The sequence below is a fragment of the Typopeltis vanoorti genome, chromosome 11 (assembly GCF_054136105.1).
Source record: "Typopeltis vanoorti isolate ZY-2024b chromosome 11, IOZ_Tvanoo_1.0, whole genome shotgun sequence".
NCBI classification, from domain to species: domain Eukaryota; kingdom Metazoa; phylum Arthropoda; class Arachnida; order Uropygi; family Thelyphonidae; genus Typopeltis; species Typopeltis vanoorti.
The window spans coordinates 91,932,190-91,946,810 of record NC_143559.1 but is presented as its reverse complement, the minus strand read 5'-3'; the positions used below and the strand labels follow the sequence as shown (position 1 = coordinate 91,946,810).

Genomic DNA, 14,621 nt, shown 5'->3' with positions numbered 1-14,621 from the left:
GTATACTGACAAATTAAGTATATCATGCTGTTACTTAATTTGTACTGACAATTTTCTTTTTCAGCTCAGCAGAAGAAAAAAAAGAAATTGCCAAATTCTATAAATAAGTATACTGTAAGAAAAGGGACACCATACTACCCTAGAAATGAGCTAATTGTATCAGATCCCAATGAGAGCAGAGAAGGACAAAGGAAGTGTAAAACTAATCAGAGTGATAAAAAGAGTGCTGAGTATCAGAATCACTGGACAGATGAGATGCCTAGTTCGACTCGAAAAAGGATACCAAAGGTTCCTTTAAAGAAGAAGAAGAAACAAAAAAAAGTTAATGAAAATGAGGAGGAAGAAGAAGAAGAAAATTCTGAAGAAGAGAGTAGTGAGATAGTCCTGTCTGGTACAAGTGATGACGATTCTGAAGATGAATCAGAAGATGAAAATGGTTAGTTTTCAATCTATTTAAAAATATTGTAGATATTTTTTATCAGCAAATGTTATTTAGGTGACATATTATATTTACCTGAATATACTTTGTTTTATCATAATTAGTACCTTGTATTTTTGAAAGTGAGAAACTAAATTAAAGTAGACTAATATAGCATTTCTCTGAAACTGGAAACTGGTTCGTTTCAGTTTTTTTATTGCTGTGCACACAGATTCATTCCAAGCATATATGAATGTAATGTGCTGAATTAAATAAGTGAATGTGTACTACCATATATTACATTATGCCTTATGTGTATTTATTAATTTTTAAATAAAAAAAATAATGAGAATTAATGTTTAACATCGCATGACAATCAAGGATGTTTTGAGCAAGGTTCTCAGGAAAGTTCGTTTAATGAATCCATTACTGACTTGTTCATTGGTAATCTCTTCATTTTTATTTTCATAGTTAATTGGTTTTTGACCCAGGTTTTACTAATGTAAATTTGGAGGAAAATATTCATTTAATCATCATCATCATCAAATTCCTGCCATGTACCCACAAGGGGTGTACAGGATATGATAGTACTACATGAAAAAATTATATCATTACTAACTTCCTATCTATAATTTCCTCCAAATCAGTCTGTTACTTTTCAAGACTCCGACATTATTAGATCTTATATTTCTATCGTCTAAGGCACTTTGTACCGTATCAATCCACATATGTCTTGGTCTCCCTCTGGGTTGTTTTCCTGCCAACCTGGCAGAAAACACTTGTTTTGCTAATCTTTCTTCACCCATTCTGTTTAAGTGACTATACCACCTGAGATTAGCTCTGCTAACACATTCCTGAATGCTGACAATGTCAAGTTCTTTCCTAATATCCTCATTTTTAATATGATATTGCCATTGATGCCATCTGTTCATGCCTATAATCTTTCTCAGGACTCTCATATCTGCAGTCTCTAGTCTTTGGTCGAGTGATTTACTTCTGACCCAGCTCTCAGATCCATAAGTTAAAACTGGTTTGAACACTGTCTTGCATACAGCTAATTTAGTGTTTTGACTAATTTCTCTCTTATTCCATATGAATTTATTCAGTTGACTTCCCACCATACCAGCTTTGCTGATTCTGTTGTCTATTTCTATATTTAATTTACCATCTTCAGTAAAAATCGTGCCTAAGTAGCTGAAATGTTTTACTTGTTCCATAGGTTCTCCATTCACAACACAGCTGACATTTTCAATGATTCTGCCTATTTTCATCACCTTTGTCTTTTTATTGCTGACCTTCATACCATATCTATTACAACGCTATTCAATTTAGTCAGAGAATCTTGCAGACTTGTAGCGGATTTATTTAGAAGTATAACATCATCCACATAAAGCAAAGAGCTGACATTAACATCTCCAATTTTGATATCATGTTTAATACCACTTTCCTTCATAATGTGATCCATATAGATAATGAATAACTTATCTAATTCTTCAGCTAGCTCCATTTCTTTGCCATTCAGGCTTCTTACATTGATAGTACCGATCTTTAACTCTGGTGATGTTGAGTTGGGGTTTGTTTTCAGATTTGTTCCAGTAGCTGACTTTTCGCTGGTTCCCTGGCAAAAACCCGGGCCTTGTTTAACCGGTGACGCCCCAGCCAGCATGAAATTTTGTCATGTTGTACCATCATTTTTTTATTTTGGTTTAACCAATAAGAATACAATTTGGTCGGCTAAATCCCAAATTGCCAGCCCATCATTGTTCATTCAGTATCCAAGTCGATACCCAACAGGGTGCACCATGAGAAGGTGAGGATTGGACATTAGGTCAGAAGCCCTGGTCGGTTCTCCACATTCCTTTAAATGCTATGTGGAGGTCTCCTCTCAGTTATACAGCTTTGACCCTTAAGCACCACATATTCATTTAAGCTTGATTTAAATCACTAAAGGTATTTATTTATTGCAGAAATTACATACTCATTTCTGGTTACTGCTTTTGTAATTCAGTTAAAATATATAAGATTTAAAATGCCTACCCCTCCACAACTCCTTTTGCTCATAAGTGATTTCTTTTTTTTTTTTTTTATTGCTGCTGCAACTTTTTAATTGTTAATATCTTTTGAATTTAAACTCACTTGAAGAAATGTCACATAAGTAGGCTGTGAACTGAACTCTTAGGTCATATTTCTGTTAAGCCATTTATACCATATTGTAGATGATGGTATTTCATTAAAAATAAATAAAAAAAAAAAAAAAACTCTGTACACTTTACTGTCAAAAAAAAAAAAATGAATTGACTAACGATTTAGATGGAAGATGAATTTCATCAACCGGCACGAGACCACCTCCTGCTTATTGGAGTCCTGAAGTGGCTGAAAAAGTTTCATGTTTGGTCTCTAGAGCAAGGTTTCTGGACAATGTAAAAAATAAAAAAATTTACAACAAAATATATAAAATTGGCAAAAATGGGGGGATCCTTGCCCACTCATAGTACAAAGTACTATAGATTTAATAATAACCTTTCGTGGGTAGTAACCACATTTAAAAAAAAATTAATATTGTGCGTATATGGTCTGTTCTGTACAAGTCACCTATAGCAGAATGGCATCACATTATAATCCATTGGTTATAACAGCCCAGATCAACGTGCGTGCGTGCGTGCGTGTGTGTGTGTGTGTGTGTGTGTGTGTGTGTGTGTGTGTGTGTGTGTGTGTGTGTGTGTGTGTTATTAAACTTGAGTAAACACTTGTTATACATTTCTGTTTATTTCTCTAATTTTTTTTATATTGTTTAATCTGTATACTTTACTGTGTCACACTATGTGGGGCTATTCCTCTAACAACAGGGATGATAATAATCTAGCTAACTGGATGGATACATATAACTTGTATTTGAATTATGATGCCAAGGAGGATGGCACTCTTCACTCAGCCAGATGGAACAGAACCTACACCCCAGATCTGTGCATTGTCACTAAAGACTCCGAAGACCACCCTCTACCATCAACCAGAACCATCCTTAACAGATTCCCTAATAGTCAACATCGTCCTACATTAATAGAGATAGGAACATCAATCCCAGTCATCAGCAGAACACCAATCATTAGATGGAATCTCCACAGGTCCGACTGGACTGCATTTCAGAAACAAATCGAGCAAACCATTAGAGCAATTCCACTGTGTCACAAAAAAAAAAAGTGAATTGACTAGCAATTAATATTATGCATATATTGCCTGTTCTGTACAAGTCACTATAGCAATGGTATAATGTTATAATCCATTGGTTATGACAGCCAGATGAAGTATTCTCTCTCTCTGTTATTAATCTTGAATAAACAATTGTTATACATTTCTGTTTAATTCTCTCATTTTTTAAAATTGTTTATAGCTTGATTTTCTCTAGTGACAGCTCATTCTACATTTGGACTCTTAAATTTTCTGAGGACTGCTACCTAGCCATGAGTCGTAATTTGGGAATTGCTGCCCTAATATGACACTTTTCCTCTTTCTCTTAATATCTTAGTGATAAAGCAAAAGCTTTACTCCCTTACCAATAAAGTAATGGGGGGGGGGATCAAACAAGTTCATTTGCATTTCATTCTAACAGCTGATAAAATAAATGTATGAAGGAAGATAAATTTTGTGTGTGTACATATACATAAATTATGTGGTAATTCCATCTAATACACTTTTATTTTGTATTGCAGTCAACATAAAAAAGAGAAAAAATTCTGGTTCCCTGAGGAAAACAAATAAAAAATTAAAAATTTCACAGAGTCCTATGAAAGTTGAGTTGCATTCATCTACAAAATTGAAAAGAAAGAACTCTTCTATATCTGGAGACATATCAGGTACAGTTAATAGAAAATCAAAAGAGAAAACTGTTCTAAATCTAGATGATGATGATGATGACGAAGACGACGATGACAATGATCAACCAGAAAGTGAAGATGATGATGAAGAGGAAGATGAGTTTGATATTTCTGATGAAGAAGAGGATGATGAAGTGGAATCTGAAGGTAAGATTTTGAACACAGTTATTTGCGGAATTCATTCATTTTTTTAGTTGCACATTGCTTTTTTATGATTTATAAAACTAGCCAAGCATAGGTTTATTGTTTTTTATTCCATTTGCAGATGGTTGTAAATTTTTATTACATTATCACCCTGAATGATCTAAAGGTATGATAATTCCATAACCTACTCTAGAGGCCAAATGTGATGCTTTTTCAACGTCATTTATTTTTCTATTAGCAACTTTGTGTGATGGTCTCACATTAAGTGTTGAAGATCATTTACTTGCTAAAGGTGTTCACAGACAATTATACAATTCTGAAGCTTTTTCAGTGATATCTGTTATTTGGCTGAGCATTATCTGTACTTTCTTGCCAAAGTGTGAAATGATTTTCAAAGTCACTGCATACAAGTTGGTTAATTTGACAATCGTTTCATGCAATTTTATCATTGCTTCAAGAATTCTATCCCTGCCTGTTTTTCTGTTAGTGGGAATCTGCCTGTGTAAAGTAAGTCAACTAGAAAGTATTAAGTAACAAGTATTTAATTATTTTTTACTTAATAACCTCAGTTTGAACCAACTTAGAAGGTATGAACAGTGTAAAAAGCATCTATTGAAAAGGTAGTTAAGCAGAGCAATTATGGAAATAGCATGGTGACATAATTTGATACCAAGAAGATGAGGAAATAACTTAGATGTTATATTTGGGCAGTAATGATCAGGTAAAGGAAGGGGTAGCTGTAATAATCAACACTAGACATGAAGGTAAACTTGTTGAAAGGCAAGAAATTTCAAGTGGTGTGGACAAATTTCAAAATGAGAAATTGGATAATGAGCTTATTGTGCCACTGGTCCCACAGAAGATTCTAAGATAAGTAATAAAGGAGTTTCAGTTATTAGGAAAACTAAATTATATAAAGAAAAAGAAAAAATAATTTGTAATACTGAGATGATAGAATGAAGCAGATTCAAACAGAAGGGATAGCCATAGTATGAAATAAACAGTGGTAGAAAATCCTGGTAGGATGCCATCAGTATTAGATATAGAAAAAGGTACTGGAATAGTACTTTTTTTTCTATATCCTAAATTTTTATTTCAATATTGAAATAAAAATTTATTTAATTTTATTTCAATTTTTTATTCCATAAAAAAATTAAAATAAAACTTAATGTGAGAGTATGGATGAATTTCCTTACTGAGTTTTGGATGAGATTTATGTAGGCATCCTTGAAAAGAGATTAAGAAAAATTATGAAAGAGAAATAGGAAAGCATGCTGGATTCTGGCTAAATAGGGAGTTGAGACTATGTGCCCTTTAAACAAAGACATAGTTGAGAAATCTTCAGAATATAACAAGGATCTGTATTTAAGTTTTGAAATATGTATAAGGTGCCAAGAGATAAGCGCTTCAAAATGGTACAGTTCTTATTTTTTTCCGATATCTTCAGGAAGTCAAATCACACCTTCTGTTAAACTCATTCACACTATATATACTCACTTCACCTGGCAATCTGTTCTACTCACTCACTCACTGCTATGTGAGAGGGGAGGGAAAAAAGAAAACTCTCAAACCTGTCTTAATTGCACACAAACCCAACTTCCAGAAATTCTTCGCTGTCCTTTTTCCCACTTTCCATATAATTAAAAATTTCATCAAGAAATGTCTTATAACACAGTCAAAAATTTACCTGGAATACTGTGCACAATATTTCAGGTGAGGTTGGATCAAGGCCTCGTAAAGAGGTAAAATGACTTCCTTATCCTTACACATTGATATTTGTTTCAGCATTTCAATTATCTTGAGTTGTATTTGCAATTTTGCTATATAACCATCGAACTTCAAATTCCTGGTCTGGGTAGTGACCCCTTCTCATAATGCATAGAATTATACACCTCTGAAAGGTAAGTGCTTTGCATTATGGGAAGGGGTCACTACTGAGACCAGTTTTGACCTTTATTGAAGTCTCATTAGTGGAAGCCAAACCCACTGAGTCAATATTAAGTTATGTTTAGCTGGATAAAAGGGCCATGTAAACTTTGAAGATGATGAAAGAAGTTTATGATGATAATTGTCTTATGTGTGCGTGGTTTTGAGCAGCATAAACATTTTCCACCATGGGAAGAGAATCACTAAAAGACAAAATGTTCTGATCTATCAAGAGTTTGCACACTAGAATTGGTTGGAAAAGTTGGAATCGTAACCAACAATTAATCTGCCATACTTCAAATAATTTTAATATATTTATTAATAATGAATTTGCCAGTCTGGTCGGCCGAGTGGTTAGCATATCCTGCTCTCCAGCCAAAAGGTTGTGGGTTCTAATCCCCGTGGGCATGGATGTTTGTGATTGTATGTGGAAATATTAGTGGTAGTGGTAGGCAGTAGATGGCGCTGGTGTAGATGATGACTGAGGAATGTGGAGTGAGATATATGTCCAGGTGTCCTAACACTCATCGAGGGAGGGCACTCCCTCGATGAGTGTTAGGACATCTGGAGGTGTCATGTAATAATAATGAAATGTTTTGTAAAATAATTACCCAAGATCTGAAGGAAAAAAGGTTTTTCCACAATTTGTTCTACACGAATAAATTATGATACATTGCTCTTATCATAATAATACCTTTAGCCTGTTGGGTTGTAGATATTAACATCCAAATAGGTTTATTATGGTGCACAGATTGAAGAGATATTATGATAAGATCACTGTATTATTAAGAAATAGCTTAAGAAAGTTCGTCTTGGATAAATAGGTTGAATAAATCCTGTTAGTCAACTGCAGCATTTGTTTTGAGATTGTCTCTTTAAAAAAGATTTTTATACTCAGATTGTTTATTAATTACACACAGGTTCAATTCCAATTGGTGCAATGACTAAATTATTTCTTTTAGAATCTGGTAAATCACTGATTCAAGACCAAATAAAAATATATATACATTTAATGAAACTAAAACAATGTATATACACTAAAATAAAATTACATGAATAACTACAAAATTAACTGGATCTAAGGCCTTCTAAAATAAATCTACACTTTAGAGATTTTCTTATCAAAAAGTATTAAAATCACCCATTCTCTGACTCATTCTATTACTAGATTGTTTAGCATATACTTAATACCTCTACCATACTAAACACTTTGTTTTCGCAATAACAAAATGTTCATAGTCAGTTAAGGCCTTTGTTAGGCCCTAACTACTACTTCATAAACAACAGATCTAAGTAGAGCTCTTCATATTAAACCACTTTACAGTTTCAAATTTCACCAATTGCTTTTTTCATAGAAATCCGGTGTCCTTAAGACAGAAGATGAAATTTTTTATTCAGCATTTCCTTGAACAATCAGTTAGAATGCTGACTGCAATATCTTCTTTTATTTTAATAAATACTTATTGGCAGTCTCAACTCCTCCAGCTTTAAAGACTCAGTTTTATGATTCCTTGGAATCTACTATCAATATTCTCTCGACTGCCACGTAAAATTTAAATTTCTTAAGAATAAAATTCTCCAGTCTGCGTTCTTAAACTTCCATTAGCTCTCTCTTGTTTTCCTTGTTACTCTGATACCAAACACTCTCCCTGTCAGCTGTCAATTGCCCATCAGTCTCTTTGGCAAGCATGTGCACTCCATGTAAATTACAAGCAAGAAGTTAAGTATAATGGCTGACATGTCTCTGTTAGCGTAATGAGAATGTGTTTTCAAAACACAACACTTGATAATTTTAAATTACAATAACAGGATTGAAAGTAGTACAATTATCAGAATCCAGTAAGTACATCAAAATTTCAAATACTTGACATTTCATTTTAACAATAATAATACAGTAAAACCTCGATATAATGGACTAATTCAGGCGAGGGGGTATCCGCTGAAAGTCCGTTATATAATAAAGTAGATTTACACATACATAAACCATTCACCGTGAGTAAACAAATGCACACCTGGGCATGTTAGCGCACGTCGGAACATCAGCTGGCATGCATTAAAACTGCCACAGAAAGTCACGACAAAAAAACCAATTACAGCGCGATTGGTGTGATCATGTGCTAATCATTCACCGAACATGCTTTATAACCGGTGACCCATTTATGTCGGCTAAATTACTACAGTGTTTTTCCAATATATGATGGCCTATTCGCCAAAATTTGTTAAAAATAACAGGAAATTAATAACAAAAATAACCTGTTAATTTAATTATAAACAAAGCTTGGTTAAAAGCATTTTAAAATTAAAAGGGTGTTAATTTTCACGTGACATATGGACCGGAAATTTTGTCCGTAAAATTGAGGGTTTACTGTAATAACGGGTACATCACTAGCTGATGTGTTACAAAACCAAAACTAATAACTGCAAGAGATAAGAAATATTTATACTTCAGTGAGACAGGAGGAATAATATTATTTGCTATATGGGATGGGGGGGGGGGAAGAATCCTATGGAAAAGAAGAAAATGTTAGATTTTTGGAAAAGGCCTCAACAAAGAAACTATAAACATTTTGTTATTGTGAAAACAAGGTGTTTAGTCTGGTAGACATTAAGTATATGTTAAACAATCCAGTAATAGAATGAGTCAGAATGGGTGATTTTAATATTTCTGGATAAGAAAATCTCTGAAGTGTAGATTTATTTTAGAAGGACCTGGATCCAGTATTTTGTAGTTATATATTTTTATTTAAAATATATATATATATATATATTGTTTTAGTTTTTATTAAAAGTGTGTATTTTTGTATTTCATCTTGAGTCAGTGATTTTCTGGATTCTAAAAGAAATAGTTAAGCCATTGTACCAATTGGAATTGAACCCTTGTGTAAATACTAAACACTCAGAGTATAAAAACAATCTATATAGAGATGAATAAAGTTAAAAGGCAATCACTTTATAAGGTGACAGAAAAACTCTAAAATTTCACCAAAGTCCAAATGGAATAGTTGTGAAGAAGACAGAGAAATTAATTATGAGCATTCTAATAAATGCAGAGCTACTTTTAGTAATTATTCTCTGAGACCATCTTCTGAACCATACAGGAATTTGTGAATTCTGTCAATAAAAACAATATTTTATTGGTATATATTATTTTTTCTGGGAAAATTCCCATGTTACTCCTATTATATTTACGGCTATATTTACAAACTATTATATTTACGGCTATTTTGCCTGCTTCTGTTTAGGAGTGTCCCTGTTTAAATGTCATTGACTTTTTTTTTTACTCACGGATTCTTAGGGAATTGTAGATGTATTACCAATAAATATATGTAGCATAAATGAAGAGAAATTTACACATACCTTTTTTCTGGGTGTTGTGGCTTTTCTTCTTTTTGCGATGTGCAAACTACTGCAGTTAGGGTGTTTGGAAGAAGTGTGTGTGGGGGGGTAGGCAATCAGGAGAATTAAAATAGAAAATGGGAAAAACCCGGGTTTTTTCCATTTTCTATTTTAATTCTCCTGATTGCCTACCCCCCCCACACACACACACTTCTTACACTTCTTCCAAACACCCAAAAAAACAGTCAGAACTGACTGTTTTCTCAAAAGGTGAGATATTCCTCTCTCATTCTGTTTAAGTGACCATACTACCTTATTCCTGAATTCTAACAGTATTAAGTTCTTTCCTAATATCTTCATTTTTAATGTGATTCTGCCATTGATAACATCTGTTCACTCCTCTTAATCTTTCAGAACTCTCATATCTCTGGTCTCTACTCTTTGATCAAGTGCTTTATTTCTAACAACTCTCAGATCCATAACTTAAAACTGGTTTTGACACTGTTTTATATACTTCTAGTTTAGTGTTTGACTGATTTCTTTCTTATTCTGTATAAACTTATTCATCTGGTTCTCCACTATATTTCCCTGATATGATTTGGAGTACATCATCTGCATAAAGCAAAGAGCCAAGTGCGATATCTCCAAATTTCTAATATCAGATTTAATGCCACTTTCTTTCAGAATGCAATGCATATAGATGATGAATAAGAGTAAAGATTGTGTGTGTGTGCGTGCGCACGCACCCTTGTCTTCACTTCATTTCCTTCAGCTCTAATTGATAACTTAAATGTAGACGGACTATAGATTGCTATGCATGAGGTATCATTTACCCCATGTAATCATATTTTGAAATGCTTTTCTCAGGGCACTTTGTTGTATGCCTTCTTTAGATCTACAAAACTTAGATTCTTGTTACATTTCCACAATTTCATAATTATTTGTCGTAAAGTGAAATTCTGATGTTGACAACCTCTATTTGGCATGAATCCAGTTTGTTCTTCCAACCTTCTCTTGTCTGATTTTTCTAAGTGTATTTGCATGATGAATCTTACCTGGAACATTGAGTGAAGAAATTAATGTGTAATTCCCACATTCAGTTTTATTCTCTTTTTATAGACAGGAACTATGAGAGCTCTATTCCAATAGATCAATAGGTCAATTCCAAATGATCTACTCAGATCATTTGGAATTGACCTTCTGATTTATGCACTGTAACTACTGAAAAACTTTTATACCCCTATATTTGAGTATTTCTGGTTGAATATCATCTACTCCAGCTGCCTTTTCACATTTTTTGTTTGTAGTTTATGCCAATACAGAATATAGTTTGATTCCAAATAGTTATGGTCCATCCTTTGTTTTTTCAGTATGGAGTGTACTATGAAAAGGTGAGTTTGGGTTGGATGCTCTAGTCAGTTCTTTGCATTCATTGCAGGCTACGTGTCTGTAATGAATGCAAAGATCTCCCAGTTATCTAGCTTTGATACTTAAGCAGCCTAAAAATAATCGAGCATATATCACAACCATCAAATTTTTCAAATCAAATCCAGTTCATCCCACATATGTTCAATAGAGTTGAGATCAGGATTCTGTGGAGACCAGTCAGTTGTGGTGTTCATGTCCACAAACCCTACAGTTGCAACAGCCTTATGACACTGTGTCTTCTCTTGCTGAAAGAGACAATGGTTAGTTCTGTAGAAATGCCACAAAGTAGGAAGCGTTGCATTATCCAGAATGTTCAGATACCTCTCAGAGTTCGATGTTCATGTTACCACAAACAGAGACCCAAGGCCAAACCAGGAAAAATGATCATATATCACAACCATCCATCACACTACTACCTCTGAATTTCATATTTGGGGTTACAGACTCTGGTAAGAGATGTTCACCAAGCATCCATCACACCCATCCATCTTTCCAAGCCTTTATGTCCCACTGTGCATGCTCTTTGCACCACTGAAGATGATGCTGCATGTTGGTTCGAGTAATGTGGGTCTTACATATTGTGGTTCTACCATGGAAATCCATGTTGTGAACCTTGTTTCTTAATGTTTTTGTGCAGATTTGTGTTCCAATTGATGCCCAGAACTCTGCATTCAACATGTTGGCCAACAAATGGCAATTTTTACCTATTATTCTTCATAGTACCCTACAGTCGGAGGCATAGGGCCAATCACCTTATCCTCGAGACAGTTGCGGTTGCAAAAATAAAAAAAAACTTGACACCATAAAAGGTAGAAGAGGAGGATTAAGAAAGAAAAAGTATCCTAAAGTCATGTTCAGTGGCTGCAATATCACAATGCCTTTTTCAAACTCTGTCAGTTACCTTCTTGCAACCATTTCATCCAGACACAGTTGCACTGACTTGGGAGCATCATATTCTTCAAATTTATACCAGCTACAAACAAGGCTCATTACATGGCAAGATGCACCTTGCCCATGGTGGTGTCTGTTGACTTCTTCCCAAGCAATGTTAGCAAGCACTTTAAATTGTTTAGAGTTGAATACTCAATTATCAATTTTTCTGAAAATGATCAAGATGTTTGTAATTTACGGTATGCAAAGAGCTCTATAGTCATGGTCGCACGTTTCAAAAAAAAAAAAAAAAGTATCATTTTTTTAATATACTTTTTTTTAAAAGTATAAGGTCATACTTATCAAAAGAAAAGAAAAAAGCCACACTTTTTTTTTATATACAGAAGTATCAAAAGTTAGTGTAGTTTACGAAACATGAAGACATTTGGGACTTTTTCATTACAGACAAATTTGAATTATCCTGAATACTAAATTTCAATAAATTCCAGTAGTGTGGGATATCATTTCATTACTGTTAGTTGAAATTGTTTTCTTCCTAAAACTGTTCTGATCAAAACCAATATTGAACTACATGGATATACGAAATACCAAATTTGGCTAAATTTTATTCAGCAATATCATTATATATAATTTAGAAAAGTTCTGCTAATCATTAGATTGAAAAAAAAAAAAATTGCAATAGTTCAACATATTTGGTAACAAAATTTCCAAATACTAAATTCAATAAAATCTTATCTATCTAGAGTTAAGAAATAATTTGAGTGCAGATAGATGGTTAAAATAAATTTAATAGATAATTATTTTGGAATGGGGAGAAAGTGCAAACTGCTTTTTAATATTAAATATATATAGATTATAATTAAATATGTCTATTCCAAGATGTCAATGAGATTATTTTGAAGTCTACTGCATTGTTATTAAATTTACAATATATTTAGTAAGCATAATGTTTTGGGTTTGGGTTTTGCTTAAGCATAATATTTATGGACTGCTTAATAATTGTACATATACAGAATTTTATTCCATTTACAGGTGAGGAAGAAGAAGAGACACTGAATGATAACGAATCACCTAACAGTTTAAGAACACATGCTTCATCAACACCATCAGTAACAAAGTCATCTAAAGGTCTTGGTGAAAATATCTGCAGGCGATTATCACCTGAACTAAAAGAGGAAGAACTAAAAAAAATGCAGACAATTTCAGAGTTAAAAGCCCACTGGAAAAATAAAGAGACATCTTTTAACCAAGTTTCACCAGAAAAAGGACAGGGAGATCTTGTGCTACATAAAGAAAAGGTAGATAATTTCATGATTCCTGAAAGTTATATGCTTCAGAGAAGATATGATAATGAGAAGTATCTTATGTTTTAATTTACATACACCAAAAATCACTTTCCACAATCAAATTTAATCTTATGTGGGAATGCAAATTCCCCTCTTTATTATCCTAAAGCATAATGTAAAATAAATCCTTACACTTGCAATGTGTTTATATTGTACAAGTTTACCAGAAACTTAAATTGGTAATTTATTCAGGCATGTGTTTGGTCTGATAAGCCTGAATGAGTAGAGAAAATATCACATTCCTTATGTACTGTGTTGCTTTTTTGTCATTTGTAAGGATAATTCATTTATGCTAATTGGTATGAGCAATGGATTTATTGTTGGGATGGTCATGTTTAAAAAGAATAATTAAGAAAAAGGAAGTGAAACTTTTTTTTCAAGAAAGACTTAAAATTAAATTTTTCTAAAAAAAAATTACAAAAAAAAGAAATTTCTTTTTGTAATTTTTTTTATATACTGATTACAATTATTGAATGCTTATGTAATCATAAGATACTTGTTGCTCTCATTTGCAGAGTTAGGGTGCATTATTAATTTTCAGCTGGCATATAAGAAAGATTTGCTGTTAAAACAATAAAGTTCACTTTCTATGCATTTTTCTCATATCGAAGCAACAATGTTTTTCCTCCCAGAAACTTTGATTTTCATTTTGTAAAACAAACCAGTCAGAAGAATAATGCAGTTAATAGGCATGGTATGCTAGCCTCATAGCATGAATTGCTTTGCCCATAATTCCAAGTAATATTTATTTATGTATTTATTTTCAAACGTTTACAATTTTAAACGTTAGTCAGATATTGTGGATTAACTGCAAAGTCATGAATGGAAAATTCTGATTACCCAACATCTGTTTTATTTCATGGAATCGTTATTCCAGTAGCTTTTTTTTTTTTATTTTAATTCAGAAACACTTATTGTATTAAAGTATCTTTACTTCAAATACCTCTGTCCATATATAACATCATTTACTGCATAATGTTCCAATCAATAACATTTTACTGTAAGTGTTTCCTAAAAAATATGCTTCTTTATATTTAAGTATCTAATTTAAATAAGTCATTTCTAAAGCAGTTAGTCCTTGCACTTATAGCTGATTTGCCTCAAAATTGTGACAAATCTTTTATGCACTACCTACACATCATCAATTAATGGAGTTTTGTTACCCTGGGTAACAGCTTCCCAGTTGTTTACTTTTTAGCTGTATTCATGTGACTGAGAGAAGATATAAAATAATTATTGGAAGAATTAAAGAAGAGTGAT

General features: G+C 33.0%; 1 protein-coding gene across 1 annotated transcript in view; it reads left to right on the top strand.

The window, feature by feature from the left end:
- LOC150101851 (uncharacterized) overlaps nucleotides 1-14,621 on the top strand; it is a 126,182-nt gene that overhangs the window by 75,671 nt on the left and 35,890 nt on the right. Inside the window, exons 6-8 of the mRNA XM_090400678.1 lie at nucleotides 65-436; nucleotides 4,126-4,437; nucleotides 13,048-13,313. Of these exons, the coding sequence (XP_090256804.1) occupies nucleotides 65-436; nucleotides 4,126-4,437; nucleotides 13,048-13,313 (950 nt within the window). The remainder of the gene's footprint in view (nucleotides 1-64; nucleotides 437-4,125; nucleotides 4,438-13,047; nucleotides 13,314-14,621) is intronic.